Source organism: Ostrea edulis, chromosome 8, assembly GCF_947568905.1.
Source record: "Ostrea edulis chromosome 8, xbOstEdul1.1, whole genome shotgun sequence".
NCBI classification, from domain to species: Eukaryota; Metazoa; Mollusca; class Bivalvia; order Ostreida; family Ostreidae; genus Ostrea; species Ostrea edulis.
Genome location: NC_079171.1, coordinates 32,736,325 through 32,760,400, shown reverse-complemented (window position 1 = coordinate 32,760,400; position 24,076 = coordinate 32,736,325). Strand labels below are relative to the sequence as shown.

Here is a 24,076-nt window from a genome sequence, read left to right as displayed (position 1 = left end):
CTTACGGTAACACCGCGTCGCCTACGTATTAAAAGGTACAAGCAACGAAATATAGTGATATGATAACCAGTTTTTGTATTTCCGTTTTTTTTAAAATCCTGGATGTACTTGCTTGTTTTTGTATCAACCAAAATCAGACGATTTTATAACTGTATATCAGCGACCCGCATATTTTGTCCCTTACTAACTCTGAAAGCAGAGTGATTCGAACTTATTGTGACGTCATAATACACTTCGTCTACTTTGACGTTAAATTTATGGAAAATGCACGAGGCTTCCCAAGGGGCGAAATATGATAGGGAGATATGATGTTTGAGAGGCAAACTTCCGCCAGAGTCCGTTTGCTCACAAACCAAACTCTTCCAGTTAGGCATTATGGGGTAGCGATTTCTTAGGCCGCATATACTGTGACGTCATTGTAGAATGACGAAAAAACATAATGCTAAACGTAAACAACTTTCAAAACAAGAACGTAAACATCAAGTTCATTACTTTACACAATAATTTGAACAGAGTCTCCCTACTTTTTAATGATCTTTTGATCATTTTATGTTTAAAATAAAATCCATACTTTTATATTAATGCTCTTAATGTCAATATCTTCAAACTTTTAACTACGAACTACTTCTTTAGTGTTATTTGTCCGCGTGATAATCACGGACTCACAATATACAAATCTGTATATTGTACTGCGTCACATACGAGAGGTCTATACATACGTAGGTGACGTAATGAGGCCTTGACGGGGAGTTTGGTTCGAGAGGGAGATATGCAAACTCCCCGTCGAGGCCTCATTACGTCACCTACGAATAGACCTCTCCTATGTGACGCAGCACAATATACAGTTGTATATTGTGAGTCCGCGATTATCACGCAGGCAAATAACACTAAAGAAGTAGTTCGTAGTTAAAAGTTTGAAGATATTGACATTAAGAGCATTAATATAAAAGTATGGATTTTATTTTAAAAATAAAATGATCAAAAGATCATTAAAATGTAGGGAGACTCTGTTCAAATTATTGTGTAAAGTAATGAACTTGATGTTTACGTTCTTGTTTTGAAAGTTGTTTACGTTTAGCATTATGTTTTTTCGTCATTCTACAATGACGTCACAGTATACGCGGCCTAAGAAATCGCTATCCCATAATGCCTAACTGGAAGAGTTTGGTTTGTGAGCAAACGAACTCTGGTGAAGTTTGGGAGATATGAAGTTTTATCATCCCTGGCACGTGACTGTCTAGACCAATCAGATTATGCGTTGCATAGAATTATCATACTGAGGTATAATAAAATCTCACTCCAACGTTATTACACGTCAATATACCCAAACAATAACTTATTTCATTTATTATATTTTTATCAAGTAAATTTTGCAAAATATTACGAAAATACCAGCATTCTAATGAATAAAATTTGAAGACACTTCACATGGTTGAAAGTAACTTAGATTATCATTTTGATATCTTCATTAAACGTCTGTGTTAGCATACAGATCATCTGAGTATGTAAAGCACATTATATAGAGTCAATCACATTCGATTTCTAAAAGACAAAGACAACATATGTATTACCAGCCCTGTTCCGGAGAAACATACCCGATCAATTTATGTCCTTGATATCTTTCAAATGCATGATCTAGGTAATGAATGTCACCCATGTAACAGTCCGTACATAAATTATAATCAACACAGTCCAAACATCGCCACCGCATCCCTCGTATCGGACTCATACTGCAACTGTCACAGCTGTAGTATCTGTGATGTACACCTACATTTAAACAATAAACATTCCCGCTAATGTTCAAATCTTCATCCGAGATTGATCAATTTATAGAATAAATTTTGGTACTCAACATTTATTACATGTACAGTCACACTTATTCCCAATATACCATCGTAATAAAGTGTGGTCTATAAATTCTTCCATGTAAGGTAAGATAACGAACAGTGATCAATCTCATAACTTCTATAAGCAATACAAAATAGATAGTTGGGCACACACGGACCCCTGGACACACCAGAGGTGGGATCAGGTGCCTAGGAGGAGTAAGCATCCCCTGTTGACCGGTCACACCCGCCGTGAGCCCTATATCCTGATCAGATAAACGGAGTTATCCGCAGTCAAAATCAGTGTGCCAAGAACGGCTTAACAATCGGTATGAAACACGTCAGACAGCATTTGACCCAATGCGAGGTTGTACTGACGAAGTAGATCGTTATAACGACCACATAATTTGTAAAATGTTGACTTCAATCGAGACTGTTGAAATCCTTGTACCATCAACTTGGTTGTCAGTAGCTTACCTCGATTTAAAAACTGACTATACGCAGAACAAGCTCTTGCATATCGAATCAGTTGAGATATATAAACACTATATGCATATGAAATTCGTACTAGTATTCCAAATATCATGATAGGAACATGTGTATGTTTTTGAATATATGAAAGTGTATCACTGCTGATTGATGAAATAAAAGATAATTTTATGTCACATCTACGACACATTAAATCGCATGTACGTGATACATTGTACGAAGAATCTCTCACCAGAAGGGGCTTTATGCAAGGTTGATTTGCAATTCTGTCAAGGACCTTCTAGAGGAATTTGACCGCTGCGGTGGCCGAGAGGTTAGAGCGATCGCCCCGCATGCGGAAGGCCGGGGTTCGAACCCCTGCTGTGACAGACCCAAGTCGTTAAAACAGGTAGTGACAGTTCCATCGCCGAGCATACGCTTACGGCCATTGAGCAGTGATGGTTCTTTAGCGTGCCACACCTACTGTGACACGGGTCATCCTTTTTTAAGGTCATCTCCGAGGACCCGTGTTTGGTGATGGAACTGTCAATATCTGTTTTAACGACTTAGGTGTGTCGCGGCCGAGAATCGATCCCCGGGCCTGCTGCAAGCGGGGCGAACGCTCTAACCTCTCGGCCACCGCGGCGGTTAAATAATGAAATTTTCAATTCTGGAAAAAACATGTAGTTGTCTAAATGAAATCATGTGCAATTCTCTAATTATTTCCCAAAACTCCGCAATACATCATTGATGGATACATAACTATTTCCATATAAACGTAAACAAACCCACTTGTCTAGAAAATAAGTGCAGAATAACAACAATATATTTCACAAGGCAAAGGAATGATTATCTGTGGACTGAAGGGTTGGACAAACTCTATCGCAATCCAGTCATCATAGCGTTATATGTGGCATCCTCCATAAACACAAGAAAACAACGCAAGCGTCAAAGAATTTTTAGCTCAGATGACCTACTGTTGGTCGTCGTCCGTTAACAGTTCTACATTTAGTAACTGTCTCTAGAAAACAAGAAGGTGTAAAGCATCTTTTGAACACGCAGAATGTAAATCGTGACATTTATAATCTTAGCTCCCCAAGTCCACATGAATAGGACAAAAACTGCCAAAAATGTCAAATGTTCAAAAATCGTCTTTACTTCCCCACACATGGGAGAAAAACCAAATGCATGATTATGACGTCCATCAATTCCTTTACTACAAGTGTGGAATTCACGGTCTGCTTGGTCAGGGTTCATTCTTAAAAAGGCCCAACGTATGGCTATATAGACAAGATCATAGATTAAATCTTAGAAAGTCTTCTACTCTACTCTCAGACCCGTGTGAGAAAATTTGTATTCATGGTTATTATATCCAAGCTCTTTATCTTAATTGTGAAATTCGTAATGATCATGATTAGTTTGACACATGCCGCATTGGAGAAACAGAAGAAGCTGTCGGACTTTCTCAACGCAGATACTGAGAGTATTAAAAAGCGAATAGACACAAGTATTGAGATGAAAGAACTTCAACGTGATCGGGAGTATGATTGGACTTGCCGATCACGAAATTTCCAGGAATCTTGGACAAAAATCGAGACTGGTTATATTTGCAAAAAGGCACAGGACTAGTGTTCTGTACAATTTGTAAAAATCACGCAAAGGGGACCGAAGATAAAACATGCTCTTTTTCGCTGGGTGTGCTAATCTTAAAATAGATGCAATGAAATATCATGAAAAAATCATCGTTTCACAAAAAATGTGTTGAGATTCATAGAACAAAATCTACACCTAGAGCTGTTCTGCGTTTAAAAGAAAAGTGTTGCTATTGCAAGTACATTGTGTTACACATTTATGACAGACTAATAAAATTCCCTGCGGATTAGTGAAAGTAATCAGGCACTAGTCCGGCTTAACTAATGCATAAAAATGATAGTATCGAACCCTGTGATATATCTTGCATCTTTTAAAATATTCCCTCCTCCCACATATAAGCGTGACCGAGTGGTGAGAGCATCGTGCTCAAAATCACACGGCCTCTCACCTCTGTCGGCGCGGGTTCGAATCCCGCTCGCGCCAGTAAGTGGGAAAGTTTTCCAGTTTACTTCCGGAAGGTCGTTGGTCTCTTCCCAGGTACATTGTATCTGGGTTCTCCCTTCCACCAATAAAAACTGGGCGCCACCAGATAACTGAAAAATTGTTGAGTGTGGCGGAAAACATCAATCAATCAATCATCAATCAATCCTCCCACATATTGTTTAACGTTCCTCTAGATAATTGTTCACTCATATGGAGACGGCAAGCGTTGTGGCGTTGATCGCGCTACGTTTAAAAACTACGCAATCCAATCTTGAGAACCCGTATATTTGATAGACTGTTGTTGCTAAAATCTCATATATTAGGAACTTGAACAGGTTGGGAATACAAAAACGCGATTATCCCTCTCTTGCGAGAGAATATATATTCCGTACAACCGAGAAAAATACCCGTGGAGTACATCCCTTCGTGTTTCACGTTAAAATAAGAAAAAGTGCTAATATGTCTGATACTTCTGCAAATATATTAATCAAAACAAAAACATTCACGATGTGTATTGGATTTCAGACTGCTTCCCTCTTATGCAGCAACTTTGAGATGCAATTTCTTGACTATGTTGTCCATTTCATAGAATCAATTCGCATCATGTTGAGTGTGTGTCGCACTTATTCAGCGCTGCACGGGATTTACCATTATGTTAAATAAAGACGTCAAAACACCTGTTTATGATGTTTACTTTCACGCTAAAGTGGGGTAGTCGCATTTTAGCGAGAATATCTCGCTATAGGGGAAGTGTTCACAACCTGTTAAGACTATCGAGGATTACAAAGATTTATTTTAAGGAAGTACTCTACATCGTCATAATGGCCGACTTCCTTCTAAAACATGGATGAAAATATAAATATCAGCAATATTTGTCTATTCATTAAAAAAAATTATCGCATAGCTGAGTAGTTCAGCACGTCGGCTGCTGAATTGTAAATCGTGTGTACGAGTCCAGCAGGGGTTTTAATTTTTTCTAGAATACTTTCAACTAAAACTGCATTTTTTGGATTAAATATAGTTAATTTGAAAGTTTTCGATTTCAAATTATTGTTGTACATATCCTTCTCTTTTCATCCGTATGAAATTTCTCTGGTGTAGCATGCCTTTTTAAGATGTTATGAAAACATGTTTTTTTCCCCTCAAATTCTGTAGAATGCCTACCCAATAAACAATAGCAGTGCACTGTAAATAAATCAGACAATTCACAGATACAAAAATGTATGAAATTTAGAAATTATTTGAAAAGATTGAGCGAAAAATCAATACTCTGCTTTTCTTCATCGGGATACATATACCGGTATGTAGTTTGATTTCGATGAAAACGCGTTATTTTTAAGGATTATTGGATTGCATATGTTGATAGTTTTAATGATACAGATGAAATAGATTTACCTATTTCTTGCGTATCTGTACAAAATCATTTTAACAATGTTCTTGCCTGTCTGTGCGTTATCAAAAACCAGCAGATCGTATTTATTGTCCTTCCCTGTTCTGTAATTAAAGATGTCCCCGTTTTTCGTAGCGTCCAGGGTTGCCTGGGAATCCCACTGCACGCGCACCCGTTGAGAGTCGTCAAGGATGTTCACCACAGTTCCCACATTTCCTTCCCCTCCATCCTGGTCTGCTTGGTCCCAATCAACTCCACGGACAACCCGTAATCCTGTTTTGATTTCATCTTCAAAATATAATTCAACTTTTCCATCAAAATTAGGTTGTCGCATCTTGGCATCTCAGTTCTACAGTCTTGTGGAGCACAATGATTTCAAAATATAAATGCCACTTAAGGAATACGTAGTACTGATATTTTATTCAATTTCGCGAAATTGGTGTGTATCATATTTCAAACTAAAAGTTCATCAGTATAGATATTAAGAATTCTGAAGATATCATTGACAAGTGATTAGTCAATTGCATAGAATAGAGAAAGCGGTCCGGAATTATTGAGGTGAATATATCGAACAGTGATCAATCTCATAACTTCTATAAGCAATACAAAATAGATTGTTGGGCAAACACGTGATCGCACGTCTGGTATATCCAGGGGTCAGTGTTTGTCCAACTCTATTTTGTGTTGCTTATAGGAGTTATGAAATTTATTACTGTTCGTTATCGTCACCTTTCATTTTAAAGTGTTTAAAAATTCCATTTTATACATTACCTCTGTCAAAGAAATCAACAATTTTCATTCCAGCAAATGTACTGCATTCTGGAACTTTGCCACTTACTGCAAAGTGGGTCTGGATTTCCTAGGACAATGAAGAATCGCTATGAAACACATTGAAGGAATAAAGTTCGAAACGAAATTCAAACTTCATCTGTAACTTGTTATTGCTAAGCAGTGTACCGAGTATCAAATACATATTTGCAAGTACAACAAAACATGAGGTCCATGGGTCACATACCTCACCTTGTCCCATATTTAAAGTTTGTTCATACATATTCGCATGTTAAAACTTTTATCCCTATAGTGGTCCCAAACTAACCCTGATGGACATGATTTTTACAAACTTGAATCTGCACTATGACCGGAAGCTTTCATGTAAATGTAAACTTCTTTGCCCCAGAGGTTCTTGAGAGGAAGATTTTTAAATGACCTAACCCTAAAACTTATCATTATTCAAGCAGTTTGGTTTAGAAAAAAGCTTTTCAAATGTAACGAGTAAGGATTCATTTATTATTAAACTTCATTATTAAACTTGACTACCAATTCATTAATTATCATATGCTCTTGTAGACGGATATGATATATCATAACAAATTTCATCTAAGGATGATTTGTTCTACGTTTGGTTCCCTATACTTTTGCATGTGGAACTTTGATTCCCTATTGAGGCCCCTTCGTAACCCAAGGGTCAGGGGTCATGAGTTCTACATGAATCACCACTTCGTGAGGAATCTTTCATTTGAATGTCAGCTTTTCTCGTTTAGTTGATCTTGAGAAGACAATTTCTAAATGAACACACCCAATTTTTGCATTTTTGTGATTATCTCCCCTTTGAAGGGATACGGCCCTTCATATGAATCCCCTTCATCCAAGGATACTTTGTGGTTGCAATTGGTCGAATGGTTCTGGGAAAATTTATCAGAAAAGCTCACTTTACCCTTCGGCTCAGGTGAGCTAAGTCTGGATTGGTTGATTGTTTAACGGTCCTCTCGAGAATATTTCACTCATATGGAGACGTCACCAATACATGTGAAGAGCTTCAAATAAGAAATGGCCATTGAGCAGGTTGGGATCTTTATCGTGCCACACCTGCTGTGACACGGGACCTCGGTTTTTTGCGGTCTCATCCGAAGGAACGAACTCATTCAGTCGCCTCTTACGACAAGCAAGGGGTATTGAGGACATATTCTACCTCAGATCATCCAGATATTAAAAAAAGCCCTGATAATTCATGTTATTTTTCTAAGCTCAAGGGTCATAACTTAGTGGAAAAAAAATCAACGGACTTAGAAGAAATTCAAATTTGATCTGTAACTTGTTATGGCAAAGCAATGTACCACACATCAAATAAATCTTGGTAAGAACAGATAAAAAATCTGACAGAAACACAGACAGACAGACAGACGGAGTACAAACCTAAATTCCCCCTCTTCCAGTGGCGTAGCTTCCATTGAGGCAACCGAGGCAGCTGCCTCGGTAAAAAAAAAACAACACCTTTTACGTTGTTAAAATGTCGATAGCTTCTGGGGGGCTGCGCCCCCAGACACCCTGCCTCGGTAATATTCGAACCCAAGCTACGCCTATGTCTTCGTCGGTGGGAGACTTATAAATCAATCTTGATTATCAGAAAATCACTTCCAAATTAAATGTACCTTCTCCAACATGAATGATATATTTGTATTGATTACATGTATTAACAAGTATTAATGATTTTCGAATGCAATCGTAATCAGTGTTCCTGAATAGTTGATCAAAGACAAAATGAACAGTCGTTCATAATCTCAAAATTTAAACCTCAGTATATTACGAACGTGTTTGTATTCATTGTGGTAATAAAATTATGAATACACGTCGTTTCTTCTCTTCAAACGCAATAATCGAAAACGCAGCAGGGATAAGGTGTCCCGAGTAAAGTTAAAACAAACATCATAAAATGTAACTCGGTGCACTTCATACTATATGACGTCACAATATAAAGTATGTCACGATGTACAATCTATAGTTGTATCGCAGGGAAAACGTCATAATATTTTCTCGCTATTTATTGTCGTTATCTAGTGTTCAAGCTGCATGTGTTTTAATTTGTTTGTCAGATGATTTTCCCCCTAGTTTTCTTCGATAATATGTCTCATATTTTTATAAGCCCGTCGAAGACGGGACGTATTATGGTATGGCGTCGTCCGTCTGTCTGTCCGGACCTTGTGGGCAGGATACAGACTGAACCATAAGCCCTAGGACTTTACAACTTAGTACATTTGATCACTATGATGAGAGGAAGATGCCTATTGTTTTCCAAGGTCAAGGTCGTAGTATCACTTTTTAGGAAAACCTTGTGGGCAGGTATACTGTACCTGTACTTATACTAACTGTTTCAAGCAAAGGTTTGTGGTATATTAGCATATTTATGAAGTAGCGCATTCTAAGTCTATCCCTCTTTATATCTTGATATCCATTTCTACAAGCATAATAATGAATTAGCTCACAGAGGACAGTGCTAACTTCACTAAAATATGAATCCCACTAAAATATGTTTACTTGAGCAAAATCTACGGGCGTATTATGCCACGTTGTCGTTGCTCTTGTTATATATAGTATGTGCACGAAAGACTGTAAAGTAATATTTACATCCTTTTGTGACCTTGATATCGCCCCCGATGTGTATAGTCATTTGGAATAAAGAAAACCAACGCATGTACATATCGACTCCATACAGGTGAAAGATGACAATATTTTATTTCGATCATGGCATATTCAGAAAGGTAACTAATTGCAGATTTAGGATTTTGATACGGAAGGTACAATATTTTGCCTCGTTTAGATACGATTTGGATGTGAATGTGGAAAATGCCCAACATGTGAGTTGAGATATGGAAATTGCTATATTTGAGAGGATATTGTACCGATCCGTATCACTCTTTAAATTTACCATATCAATGTCGACATATCAAGCCCAAGCTGCAAATGATTTGAGTGTATCTTTCACCTGTACGGAGGTGATAAACAACTAAAAATCTAGCGGATAAAAATAGCTGTGTACGTCACTTGTATGACGACGTAATAGTTAAGCAAAGGATTTCCCCACGTGATACGATGTTTGTTTATGTATTGACAAAAATATGCGACGCTTGAAATAATTTTACTTTTATATGAATATGCTGTTATTGCTTGTTATTTTACTCGGGACACCTTAACCCCGCTGTGAAGATAATGCTCTGTATATATTAAATGCAGGGACGAATCCAGGAATTTTTAAAGTAAAGGGGAGTTCTACCAATAAATCTAGTTTTCAAAGAGGGTGCAACCCTCAAAATGAGTTATTTTTACCCCTTTTATGCAAACGTTTTCTCATAAAAGGGGGTCCGATCTCCGGACTCCGCCACTGGAATGACAAACAGAACAAGAGACTTATGGGCCTCGTCGCTGACCTGAGTAACCTTAATTATTTACTACATGCTGCCTGCAGGAGAGACGACGAAAAAATAAGCCGCTATGTAATTTTGATCTCAATTATCATATCCCTGTACTGGTAATTAATTGTGAGGGGGGAGGTAGTTACATCTCTTTACCGTCATTAAAAGACATAACTCTGTACTTTTCGATGTGGCAATTATCATAGCGTAAACAAATGTATTTTTCTAAATTTTCTAGTTGCTTTCATTCAAGGAAAATTATACATCTTGGGAGTACATTTTTGTAAAATGGTTTGTACATTCCCTGTGAATCAAAGAAAGGAAATTCCTTATACCTTTTTAATCTGTGACATATCTTCATCTGGGTTATCATTAGAAGCCATCTCCTGTTAAAACAGACTAAATACATTATAAGACATTGTACAATTTGACAAATGAATTCATCTGATTGTGACTCAAAGACAGATGTACATTATGATAGGTGAATTTAACGACCCGTGATCAAACTTCAATAAGCAATACAAAATTAAAAAGTCGGGCAAACAAGAGGTGGGATTAAGTCCCTATGAGGACTAAGCATCCCCTGTTGACCGGTCATACCGCCTTGAGTCCTATATTCCGTTGATCTTAATGAGTAATCAGCAATTAGAATCATTGTGTAAAGAGTGGCCTAACTATCGGTATGAAACAGGTCAGACAATATTTGACCCAATTATAGGTTGTACTGGCAAACCAGATCGTTATATATTCCGGGCATAATACTTCGCCTGCTCTGCAGATTTCCAGAGCCTAGCCACCTCTGTATATTTCCAGCGCCTAGACACCTCTGTAGATTACCAACGCCTAGCCACCTTTGTAGATTCCCATCTGCTGATTACCTTGGTAGATTCCCATCGCCTAGCCACCTAGGTAGATTCCCATCGCCTAGCCACCTCGGTAGATTACTAACGTCTAGCCACCTCTATATTTCCAACGTTATCTCGATTTCTAGTGCTCAATCCCGCTATGTAGATTTTTAGAGTATACCCCCTTCTGTAGATTGCTATCGCTTACTCCCCTCTGTAGATTTAAAACGATAAGTCCATATTTGCAGATTTCTAACACTGAACTTCAAGAACTGAATCTCTCGCTCAGATTCGTAAAAGCTGGAAATATTATTTCATAACGTACGCTTCTGCATTTGTAATTTAAAGTTGCTTTGAAAGTGAAATGTACTACACGAAAGGGTAATAATTTTAACATGATGAAATTTTAATTTCCCGTGAATTCGGAAAGACCCGATTATCTTCCATTAAACTTATTTACATATATTTTCGTTACCATACACCACTAAACTATGTACATATATCCCACATTCTTCACACTGTCTTGGGCTCACTCATACTTATGGTCATATAGAATGTTGTCACTGTACCATTGTTAAAGATTAAGATAATTGTTTAAAATCAGGTCTAGAAATATCTGATCATCATCACACAAAGCAATGTCCGCCGTTTCAAGGAAGTTCAGTTTCCTTTTCACAATATATCTGTGGACCTACTTTTTCTGTGTAATTCGGTTGGTGGATTAAAGAAACATATCTTCCCCTTTATCATAATGAGGAAGCTTCTGAACACAACCACGCAGGATTCTATGACTTTGTAGTTACTGGCTAAATGCTTATATTAGTCTAGATGTATTATAATTTAAAACAAGAGTCTCATGGGCCACATCGCTCAGCTGAGTCATTTTGGTCCATATTTACAAATCCCCCTATATGTTCGCATGTAAAACTTTGATCTTTATTATGGTCAAACCCTACCCTCAGGTGTCATCATTTTTACAAACTTGAATCTGAACTATGACAGGAAGCTTTCATGTAAATGTGAACTTCTCTGGCCCAGAGAAGATTTTCTCTTTATATTTATATGTAAAACTTTGATCCCTAACTTGAATCTGCACTATGTTAGAAAGCTGTCATGTAAATTTGTACTTTCCTGATCCAGTTTTTCTTGAGAAATAGATTTTTAAAATATTTCCCCCATATATTTGTATGTAAAACCTTGATCCCCTATTGTGACCTCATTCTACTCCCAGGAACTATTATGTTGACAAACTTATGTCAGTAAGCTGTCATGTAACTTTGTACTTTCCTGGCCCAGTAGTCCTGGAAAACTTGATGGAAAAAAAATGTGTTTTCAATGACGTCTTGAACGCACATATATAGATATATTGAAAAAAATATTAAAACAAGTGGGTATGGAAATCAAAACGGGTTCGAATTGACTGACAACCTACGCTGTGCTTCTTCGGTTTGTGTGTGGCTCTATTGAATGTTTGAAGGTTTATCCTGTTTTGGGAAAAATGTGGGTTTTTTACCTTAAAATTTTAAGACGGCCATACTAGAATATTCAGTATAAGACTTAAGTCGTGCAAGAGAAATAATGTGCTGTATATCAATGGTTTTCATAGGGGATATATATGTAGCTTTCAGGTATACCCCAAATCCCCCCCCCCCCCTCCTTGGATTTACAGCTCTGTAGCGAAAATTGTCATTTACACCACCCTGAAAATGTATACTTTAATCCAACAGAATAAAGTAATTTCTTTGTCTAACAAATATCCTAGTGAACTCGAATGAAAAGATATGGTAGTCTTCCATGTCTCCTTCATATTTGGACATTAAATGCTGAATTTGACTACGGATTGCATTGTTTACATTATCAACATATAGGGGTCAGGGCACATGCAACCGCTCAGCATGCGGACATATCCTAGGCACCCCATCCTACCTCAAGTATGTCCAGTGGCCTATGTTTGCCATTCTCGTAATTTTGTATTTGTTATGAGATAAACCCTGTTAATTATCTTCGCTTGTTCATTTAATGTCACAAATCGATAACTTTGATAACACATTACTAATTCATTGATTAAATGTGTTTCCCTCTGTGTTGCATGTATTCACTACACAACTATTGAAAATCCAAGCTTTAAAGGGGTTCGACTTTGAAATCAAATTGTTCCATTATGATAACCTAAACATAAATGAAGTGACAGTTATTAGCATGCTAATTCTATTTCTAAAAAAAATGAAAGACAAAGTGTTACCGTCGGCTTTTCAATTCAGGTTTTGGAGTAAATCATGTACATTGAGTTCATCTGAACTGTACGTTCCGTTAGCAAGACAGTCCTGTTCTCTTCTCAGCAACTGTTGGATGTCAACAAAAATGAAAATTCAGGCATTAACTCATTTTGATCAATTAATCACAAAATTTGATTTTAAAAAATCTGTACGAAAAATCCGTGTTCATATTATGGGGGGAAATGCACATTACCTTTCTTCCCAGCTGTTTGTGTCTTGACTTGATACACGGAAGATGACCGTATGTTAATAGTATGTATTTTAATCACTATTTCCGATCGAGTGTTCTGTCACTGTATCTGTTCTAAATTTAAACATAACTATGAAAATTTGAAATAGCGTAAGATAATTAAAGTAAAATAGTGGTTCATACACACAAAATATATTTTAATTTGAATACCCACTTGAATAAATTATTTATCTAAGAACACTTGAATGGTTTTCAAAAGTTATAAATGTATGAAATATCATCCAAACATGAACATGCTCTAATGCAATATGCAAGCTTTTAGAGCAGTAACGTAATAAACCGTTGAGTTTTTTATCTAATTAAAAACACATTTTTAAATGTAGACTATTAACATGTTCTACATACATGCGTTTAGAATTGTAATCCATTTATCAACCCATCGAATTAAAGCAAAATAAAAGTATTTTCTCAAACAAATTCTCATCACCTGGATACTTTGAACTCTTCATTCAAGTTTTAGGTCCATTCGATTTGCAATGACTTTAACATAACAACAACCAAACTACACACACATACATAGACACAGTCCCTTTTTCGGTTTTTGCGGTCTCATCCGAAAAGCAGCCCCATTTAACCACCTCTTACACAACCAAGGGGTACTGATGACATATTCTAATCCGGATCCATACGGATTGATTTGATTAGTGTTTTCCGCCAAACTTAACAATTTTTCAGTTATCTGGTAGTGCCCAGTTTTTATTGTTGGAAGAGAGAACCCAGATACAAGTACCTGGAAAGAGACCACCGACTTTCCGAAAGTAAACTGCGAACCTTTTCCTTGAGCGGGATTCGAACTCGCGCCAACAGAGGTGAGAGGCTGTGTGATGTTGAACGTAATGCTCTAACCACTCGGCCATACGGAGGAGTAATTAATAATACATAAAAATTAAACGTATTGGTAACAGTAATCAATAATTATATTTAAATATTGTATTCAGTATCTTATATATGTTATTGACAAGGAAGTATTCTACCGAAACAATAATAATAATAAAAACTTCTCATTTCCTCATGTGTACTTTCTATAACTATTACAAATAGATCGGCCGCTCCTGTTGACGATGATTATAAACCTGTTATGAATAACCATCAAATTATAAGGTAATTCTACCCAAGAGTTGCAAAATGCGGAAAAACCTGAGGCTTTTGCAACCCTGAGCTAGGTTCGAATTACCTTAATATTTCATGGTTACTCATAAGAAAGTATTCTAATTATATTTCGTTTTCCCTGCGATACCATGTTCAGAATTTTCTGATTGGCAATAATATTTTTTTCACTATACATTTCAAATAACCCCTGAAACGAATTCTAAGACCTTAATTTTTTTTAGCAACTATATTGCGGGTAGTGAAATGATTGAGTAAAGAATATTAGAGTTATTTCTCTTTGACTAAAAATAAAGATATATATACATGACCATACACACAAACTCCTTCCGTGGGGATCCGGTTTTGAATAGGCCCTCAATACCTACCCCTTCCATGTCGTAAGAGGCGACTACATGGGACGGCCTTTCGGATGAGACCGCAAAAACCGAGGCCCAATGTCATAGCAGGTGTGATACGATAAAGATCCGCACTGCTCAAAGGCCATAAGCGATGAGTATCTATATAGGCCTAAATTTCACACCCCTTTGCCAGCAATGGTGACGTCTCCATGCGAGTGAAAATTTTCAAGAGGGGGGTTAAAATCATGCAATCAATCAATTATTGATTAAGAATTTTGTAAATTTACTTAACATCAATAGCATAACTATAGTATAGAAAACTGGCACGTGATGAAATTGACACGTTGGGTGCATTTGATTCCTCAGTTCAGTACAGCGTAAGAACCGTGCCCTGTAAAGTTCATGAATCAAGTGTAAAATTGTTCTCGGTACCAACCACTTTTTTACGTTAACTTTCAAATGCAATTAAAGTTTACATTGGTTGACCCCCCCTTTATAACTGTAGTAAATGCTTGATATCTACTAATTGAAACCATTTAGTAAATGATGAACGCACCTGTTGGGGGGGGGGGGGGGTCCAGCGGTGTTAAGTGATGAAGTCTCCTCATACTTCCCCCTTTCCGATTTAAGATTTTGAAATATCAGGTAAACTTTCTTTTTGCATTTGAAGGATTTAAGAGAAGTCGACCTTCAACTTTTCCCTCGGCTGGCGCGCACCCCCTTCCCCCACACTTTGAATATCAATGCTAAGTGCCTGATTAGTATGATTTAATAAAACCATCTTTCAAAATCCTTGTAACAAGTCATCAAAACACATTTAGTGCAATTGTTATAAACTGAAATATATATACACCACCCTTCAAATAGCTGACCCTTCAAATAGCTGACAGATTTGGAGTTACAGAATTTAGCGTTATCCAATCTCTGCGAAGAATTGTTAGGGTAATCTATGATTACTTGAGATCAAAGATTATAGCCTGGCCTGATGCCAATGAAGTTCAATTTGTCAAAGACCAATTTGTAATGAAATGCGGTTTTCCAAATGTAATTGGAACTGTGGACGGTCCCATATCAGAATTCCCTCTCCATCTAATAATCAAGGGAAATACATTAACAGGAAGGGATGTCATTCTATACAATTACAGGTATTAATACAAAGCCAGTGGATATTCCTTTGTAATCTCTCCCCTAACTATTAATCTGTCTCATTTATTACAATATTGGAAACATTCTGTATTCACAGGCTGTCTGTAAAGAAGATACACGCTTCATTGACTGTTATGGAGGATGGCCAGGCAGCGTTCACGATGTCCGTGTCTTCAGAAACTCTGACCTTTATGACAATGGACCAACACTCTTTGGTGATGGTCATATATTGGCCGATTCTGCATACCCTCTCAAGCCATGGGTTTTAACACCCTATCGTGATAATGGACATTTGACCCCCGAACAAAAATTCTATAACAAATGCCAATCCTCAACTCGGGTAGTTATCGAAAGGGAATTTGGAATGCTAAAAACAAGATTTCATCGTCTTGGATGTATAAACATTAAAAACATTCAAGAAGCCAGTGACACAATTATTGTTTGTTGTGTCATACACAACGTGTGTATTTTATCTGCAGATTTCCTGGAAGAAATGCTGGCTAAGGATGATGAGAATGATATAGGTTTTCATGGACCTCATATTCAAGACAACGCAGGCACCTTAAAACGCAACAGAATTGCAGCTGTTCTGTTCAGAGACAGACCACATTTTGTAAGTATAAATATACCAGTAGGAGTTGTTACTTTTTTTCAAGAAGACAAGGAAAATACCTGACAACTAGAACACTTTTTATTTAAGCATCATCAAATGAACAAAATATAAATGGAATAAAATATCATTAAAACAGCAAATGTTCTATTTCTTCAAACAAAGAAGACAAGAAATAAATTTTCCTTTAATCAAAGACGACTTGGTGTTAAATCATAGATAAAAACATTTCTTTGCAATATCAATCACATTATACATGTACCTCTCATGTATTAATTACACATCCGAATATATATCTTGTTTGGAGACATTAAAAACCCTTTTTAACAAACCAGTCCCCTTAATGCAAATATATGGAATTTTGTAATCAATAAAAATAACGTGTAAAATTATTTGCTTATAAAAACAGAAGAATATATGTCTACCACACCATCAACAACAGCTGAAAACTTTCCTGAATTTGATTATCTGTGCCATATCAAGAATTTAACTCGTTTTAAAAGGTGATGAGCACGATTTGACCTAAACAAAAATATTTTCCCATTTTTAATGTTTAGAATGCTTAAAAATTTGAATGCAAATTGTTGATGTACATGCGAGAAACAGAGCTCACAATTCTTTGTGAGCTTTGTATCTCCCATTTACATCAACAACTGATATTCAAATATTGGTTGACCATTATAAGTACTTTAGTTAAGCATTGTTAACAGTAAAAATGGAACAATAAAATTGAAAAAAAAAATCAGCTCAAATCGTATCCATGCCCCTTTAGTAGCAAATGCAAACTACATTTTAAACACAGTCAAACTCTTATTTATATTTATCTTACATCAACAAATTGGACATTTTCTCGAGATTTGTGTACACTTCTTATATAGCCCAAAGTGGCCACATGGATCGACAACCACTTCTCTTTTTTCTTCAAAGCACACCACACAATCACCTGCAAAACATGGCACTAATCTGGGCTCAAATAATCAACAAAAATACAAATATATAATCAATTGTTGAACCAACTTAAACTACAACATATACTGTTAGTATAAGAAAACGCATGTACCAATAATGCAGAGTGTAGCAGAAATCACCACTTTTGATACCCCTTCCTCCCAATTGAGATTTTTTTTAAAACGTCACCGACTTTTTAACAGATCCATTTTTTTCATTATGCATTGTTTACATTCGTTGTGTGATATTTTCTGTTCTCTCCTCTTGTTTTTCTATATAATGTCCAAGCATGGAAACTAACTGCAAAGATGAGGATTGCTTTGATTTATGGATTTTTACTACTGCATGAAGGCTCTCCATCTGTATTATTATCAATATCAGATGTTTCAACTCTGCGCGTGTTGGTAGAACTACAAGAGGGCATATCTTCATCTTCTTCCTTGGGGGATTTGGAACTGCTACTAGAGGTATAGAGGAGTGAAACATTAGGATCCTTTTCCAGAATAGTGTTCACTTCATTTTAAAATGGATGTGGGTTTTTTTCTGGACATCTGGTTTCCAGTTGTGATCCTTCACGGCCTTATACCCACGGAGTAATGATGTCGCTGGATGGACGCCAGGCATTACACTAGGAAGACGAGTTCTAAGGTTTATACCGTTTTAATGCACTCAAGTTCATCCTTTACTTCAAAAAGGAGTCAAATGAAGAAGGGATCTGTAACGATAAAACTTGTACAAATAATTTAGATACAGATATACTGTTACAATACACACACAACACTTACTTTCTTCACTTTACTTTACACAGACTACATTTTGCTACAGGCACATTTTACACATTGTATTTTATTGCATACTATACTATACTTAATATCATTTTACTGCGTATGCACATTACACACTGCATTTTACTGCAAATACACATTACATGCCGCCTTTTACTTCATACACACTGTACTTTACTAAATAACATTTTACTACGTTACTTGATCATTCCGGGATAAATCACATACAAGCAATCATATAAAATAATTAAGAGCTTGGTTCACTCTTTTGATGATGAAATCATACTTCATAAGAGGTGTTTTAACGAGTCATTAAATAAAATTGTAATGTAGTGAGTTACCTTAAAGGAAACTAATTTCTTGATGAAAAGTGCATAAAATTAGCAACAATATGGACAGTTTCGTAATTTATATCAATTTTTATCGGGACCGTTACTTTTTCTTCGGGTTAAGTTTAAATCCAAAATCGGTGATATTTCTTAAATTTGTCCCTTTGTTTCAATTTCTTTTTAAAATATATTTGTTTGAAATATACATTTCTTGAAGATTGTAGACGTTGGAAGGAAAAAAAGATATTAACATAAAAGTGTTATAACTTTGATCAATATTATTGGTTTTATCAAATATTCACATCATGCATTGAAGAATTAAAGCAATGTTAGGATTTTAAAAGCTCTTATTTGCATTATTTTTATCTTTCTGTCCTTACGAAAAAAAATCAATCACAGAAAAATTACAAAATAAATCAAATTATCGAGAGCCTCTTTCGATGGTGAAATCATGTTTCGTGCGAGTTGCTGAAACGAACCATTTGATGAAAGTGTAGTTTAACGAGCTAGCTTAAGAGAAATAAAACATTTAAAGCCAAGAACATTATTTTGTGAAAATCAGAAACAGGCTGTTGTTTGTTAAACAGTTGGTGCATTCAATATATGTACTTTGTGACAAATGCACTGCTCCGAGCTTTTGCATAGACCGTATTGATAATTTTGTTGTAATTTGTTTGATGTAGAGATGGACATTCATTCAAAGCATAAATCCAGTACACGATTCAATGAACACACATAACAGCCACATGGGGAGCATACTAACAGATGCAAGGTGAAGATAACGAACAGTGATCAATCTCATAACTCCTACAAGCAATACAAAATAGATAGTTGGGCAAACACGGACCCCTGGACACACCAGAGGTGGGATCAGGTGCCTAGGAGGAGTAAGCATCCCCTGTTGACCAGTCACACTCGCTGTGAGCCCCATATCCTGATCAGGTAAACGGAGTTATCCGCAGATGTGTTTAACGGAAGTCGAGAAATGAATTCTGTTACAAAAGACGTGTTTCACTTAGACTTGATGAACACGGTGTCCCACGGAGGTATATTGTAACTGTATCTCTCTGTTCTGTACAAATCATTTCCAATTGTCTTATTTACCAGTGATTTAACAATTGAATTATTCCTCCTGTTTTTCGGTGATAGTAGCTGACATGCCGCTTCATTTGTATCTACGTCGTGACCGATTCTTGAAAGAGTTGCCATAGTAATCCACATTACAGTACGGTGTGTTTATATTGGTGTACAGCGATTTGTTTCATTTTCTTTTTTATTCAATTAGAATCGTCTTCACAGAGGCTTCAACAAGAAGAGAAATGCAAAGGGACTTTGTAGTGATTATACTGTTGAGTACAGGTGTGTGGTCTGTCTCTTATACCTCTTCTGCGTGACGTATAGTGGACTGACACGTTTACAAAGAACCCTGAAGTCGAATCCATTACCTCCAAATTACAAGAGACCCGTACAAACTAAAACGACATATCCTTTGACTTTAAAAACAAGATATATAATCAACAATGTAAATATGTGTCGCAGCCATAAGAAGGTGTCAGCACTAGTCTTTGTTCACAGCGCAGTTGAGAATTTTTGGAGAAGAAAAGAGATGCGGGCGACATGGTTGAATATTTCTCACTATAGTCCAGAAACTGTGTGTGTGATATTTCTGGTAGGGACAACACATAATATGGACATGCAAGACACGTTACTTATGGCGAGCAGGACACACCGCGATATCATCCAAGGTGACTTCATAGACTCGTACAGAAACTTGACAAACAAGGGCGTCATAGGATTGCGTTGGATCGCGGAGAATTGTATGAATGTCGAAATCGTAATCAAGGTTGATGATGACTCCTTTATCAATCTATTCAAATTCTTTGAAAATTATGCATTTTTGAAAAATCGAAAAAGGCTTATATTTTGCAATGTATGGGAACCAAACTCCATGGACATAATTCGAAATAAAAGCAGCAAATGGTCCGTGAGCGACACATTTTATTGGGGACATGAACGATATCCACTGCAGTATTGTAGTGGGTCTGTGGTCTTGCTCTCTACAGATCTAGTCCGTCCTCTGTACCAAGCCGCGCACACGGCGCCATTTTTCTGGATTGATGACGTTTATCTGTTCGGAAGTCTACCGTCCTTTCTAAAAGGCGTGACGTTTGTGTCATTCGGTGAGAGGTTATCTTTTCAATATTCACAAGCACACGATTGTTACAGACATCTTATGGGGAAATGCAAGTATCTTGTTATGCAGGTAAATGACGGTGAGATTCTTGAAATGTGGATGGCTGTTGTTTACGACAGGTTTCAGAGTATCTTTGAATATTATTATTATTTTGAATGATAGAAAATAAACACCAATAAACATACTAGGGACCTCTTGCATTTCTTTGTTGTTTTTTACATCCGGGAATTTACTACTCACGTAGAGACGTCACAAGCAGTTAACGTTGTTGTAAGATAATTAAAAATAAGTGAATGTGACGTAAATTATCATGTGTGTTAAACTTCCTATAATTTAAGTTCTTCGACTCAGAAGAGCTAAAATGCTTCAAATTTCTCTGGAATGAGTGACTATAATTTATTAGAAAGATTCAGAAACAAGAGGCCCACAGGCCTTATCGGTCACCTGAACACTAATGAAAAAGTATCACTACTTCCATGAGCTATGAAATCTAGAAGAAGAAAAATCCTGTTCTGAATATTTAAGCTAAATTGTAATGTTCAGCAATAGTATAAACAAGATGCGTTGTTAAAACTTCACTGCCCCCAAAAGTGCATACACTGATGAAAGGCTTCAAATAATTGGTGTATTAACATTAAAATATCAAAAGATGTTACTAATTTGGATTCATCCTAAAGTCATAACCCTGGGTTATACAATTCACCATCTTTTGTACATCCTTTTCTGTTATCTCTAAGTATGCATTTAGATTTTATACAGTATCAGCAAACTTACACATACATACTATATACTAAGTTTGGCCCCACCCTGGGGTCAGAACCCTTACTCTGGAGAAAATCAAATTTACAATTTTGGTAAAAGACTACCTGTTCTATCCATTTAGCACTATTTACCAAGTTTGGCACCGCTCTGGGGTCAGAACCCCTACCCCGGGGATCATGAAATTTACAATCGATGTCCCCCTTGTTCAAAATATGCTTCATACCAAATATGAAAAAAAAAAAAGAAATAGAATGATTGATAGCCCCACCCTGATACCAAAACCCCTACGATCATCAAATTTACAATTTTGGTAAAGGACTACCTGCTCCTTCTAAATATCTATTTAGTCTCAACATAGTATCAACCACACTAAAGAAGATGTTATTTAAGTATTTTACACATAACACTATATACCAAGTTTGGCCCCGCCCTGGGGTCAGAACCCCTACCCCGGGGATCATGAAATTTATAATTTTGGTAGAGGCCCTCCTGCTCTACATCACCATGCATTTAGCCTTTCTTATATGTGTGTGGTTCTTGAGAAGAGTTTTTTTTTTAAATTGGTCAATTTTGGACAGTTTTTGCCCCGCCGCTAGGGCCCCTGAAATTTACAATTTATGTTCTCCTTGTCCCAATGATGCTTCATACCAAATATGAAAAGAATTGGACTGGTAGTTATTAAGTTAAAAATGTTCAATTGTTAACGCACAACGGACGACGACGGACGACAACCAATTGCAATAGGTCACCCGAGTTTACTCAGGTGACTTAAAAATAAGTTAGGCGAAATCACTACACGAGATTGTGACATAGATAATATTTTTCTAAAACAGATATCGCTAAAGTGTCTGTTTTCCCCTAAGGATTTTTATCTCTGATTAAAACAAGACCTTCTTACCAATCTAAATTACGCTTATATGCGACGGCAACAAAAACTAGAATGTAACAATTTTTGTTTTTAAAACACTACAACACTAACAAAAGAAAAGGAAACAAATACAAAGAAAAACAAATAGTGAAATGTTTTATTGGTGGTTAACGTCTTAATCAATCGTATGTGCTATTACATGTATATGTATTATATTGTATTCTTTTTTTTTGGAAAATGTGTACTCACAGCAACCCATCCTTCGCGATTATGAAGTGAATTAAAATAAACATATACAGTGTATGTAGAAATAGGTGGTCATTAACCCCCTCGTTCAGCACTCAGAGGTGAATAAGTAATATAACATTAAAGCGAAGAGCTTTCACCGATATAACCCAGATGACTTTATATCGAATCAGGCTACTGATAAACAAGTTGCCGTTATAGGGGTTCCAACCGTTCCTTTTCGATTCAGCATTTCACAAATTATATGATCATGGGGTCTAATGCTGTCTGACGTGTTTCATGCCGATTGTTAAGCCATTCCTGGCACACTGACTTTGACTACGGATACACCCGTTGACCGTATCAAGATATAGGACTCTCGGCTGGTGTGACCGGTCGACAGGGGGTTGCTTACTCCTCCTAGGCACCTGATCCCATATCTGGTGTGTCCAGGGGTCCGTGTTTGCCCAACTCTCTCTCTCTCTCTTGTATTGCTTATATGAATTATGAGATTGATCATTGTTCGTTATCGTTGCCTTTCACCAGTATATATTTCTATATATTTATATGAACTGTAGCTACTGAAGTATCAGTATGAATGAAACATTCTCAAAGTGGCTTGAACAAAAATGTTAGCATCTTCTGTTTCAATTGGGATTTAGGAAGCGTAAACTTCCTAAATGAATAAACAGCTGCTGTTAAGTTCAATAGTATCCATATGATAACTGCACGGTGTTTATTGAAGGGTAATGGTTTTTAAAAAAAATCTTATTAGAAATTTCCACATTGAAGAAGTTCGTACAACATCAAGTGTTCACGCAGCCAAAACTTATCACTGTTGCTTAATTGACCTAGTAATTCTAAATAAAAAGGGGGGACACTTAAAATGACTGTTTACCGAGGTAAGTGTATTGCTCCAGAAAGCGCCGTATTTACATTCATTTGACGCAATAAGAAAGAAGAACCGGAAGTACATGTAGAAATCTAAAGAGTATGTCCTTACTCAATTATAAGTACAAGTGTAGTGTGATGACTTATGAATCAAGTGTTTTTGAGTATCTACTTCATTGTTAATTGTTGAGTACTGCTTCTGAAAACAGGGTTATTTAAAGGAAAACGAAATCAAGTTACTCGATGCGTTAAAGTTAACAACTGTATGATCGTATTGATCTGTTACATGTATTATTTCGGTGATTGATTGATTGATTGTTTGCGGAACAATTTTCCAGTTATCTGGTGGCGCCCATTTTTTATTGGTGGAAGAGAGAACTCAGATATAATGTACCTAGGAAGAGACCATCGACCTTCCGAAAGTAAAATGGGAATCTTTCTCATTGATTTTGAGCGCGATGCTCTAACCACTCGGCCACGGAGGCCCCCTATTATTTAGATAACTTGGTATTGTTGTTATTTATGTTAGTATCGAATTGGAAATATATTAGT

At 36.6% G+C, this 24,076-nt stretch overlaps 2 protein-coding genes across 2 annotated transcripts in view; one reads left to right on the top strand and one right to left on the bottom strand.

Moving 5' to 3' along the window:
* LOC130049667 (E3 ubiquitin-protein ligase MIB2-like) overlaps nucleotides 1-13,136 on the bottom strand; it is a 46,842-nt gene extending 33,706 nt beyond the window's left edge. The window contains exons 1-4 of the mRNA XM_056147563.1: nucleotides 13,035-13,136; nucleotides 10,283-10,333; nucleotides 6,532-6,619; nucleotides 5,766-6,048 (exon numbers count right to left, since the gene is read on the bottom strand). Coding sequence (XP_056003538.1) covers nucleotides 5,766-6,048; nucleotides 6,532-6,619; nucleotides 10,283-10,330 — 419 coding nt within the window. The 5' untranslated portion in view covers nucleotides 10,331-10,333; nucleotides 13,035-13,136. The remainder of the gene's footprint in view (nucleotides 1-5,765; nucleotides 6,049-6,531; nucleotides 6,620-10,282; nucleotides 10,334-13,034) is intronic.
* Nucleotides 13,137-15,794: 2,658 nt separating this feature from the next.
* Nucleotides 15,795-20,937, top strand: LOC125672784 (acetylgalactosaminyl-O-glycosyl-glycoprotein beta-1,3-N-acetylglucosaminyltransferase-like). The gene is made up of 4 exons (XM_056147562.1): nucleotides 15,795-15,911; nucleotides 16,010-16,127; nucleotides 16,392-16,525; nucleotides 19,870-20,937. Exons 1-4 carry the CDS (start codon nucleotides 15,795-15,797, stop codon nucleotides 20,935-20,937), a joined length of 1,437 nt encoding a protein of 478 aa, XP_056003537.1.
* The last annotated feature ends 3,139 nt before the right edge of the window (nucleotides 20,938-24,076 follow it).

Coding starts and splice junctions, on each gene's coding strand:
- LOC125672784 (XM_056147562.1), top strand. CDS start 15,795: ATGCGGTTTTCCAAATGTAATTGGAACTGTGGACGGTCCCATATCAGA. Junction 15,912..16,009: donor GTCATTCTATACAATTACAG/GTATTAATACAA, acceptor CTGTATTCACAG/GCTGTCTGTAAAGAAGATAC. Junction 16,128..16,391: donor CAATGGACCAACACTCTTTG/GTGATGGTCATA, acceptor TTTTATCTGCAG/ATTTCCTGGAAGAAATGCTG.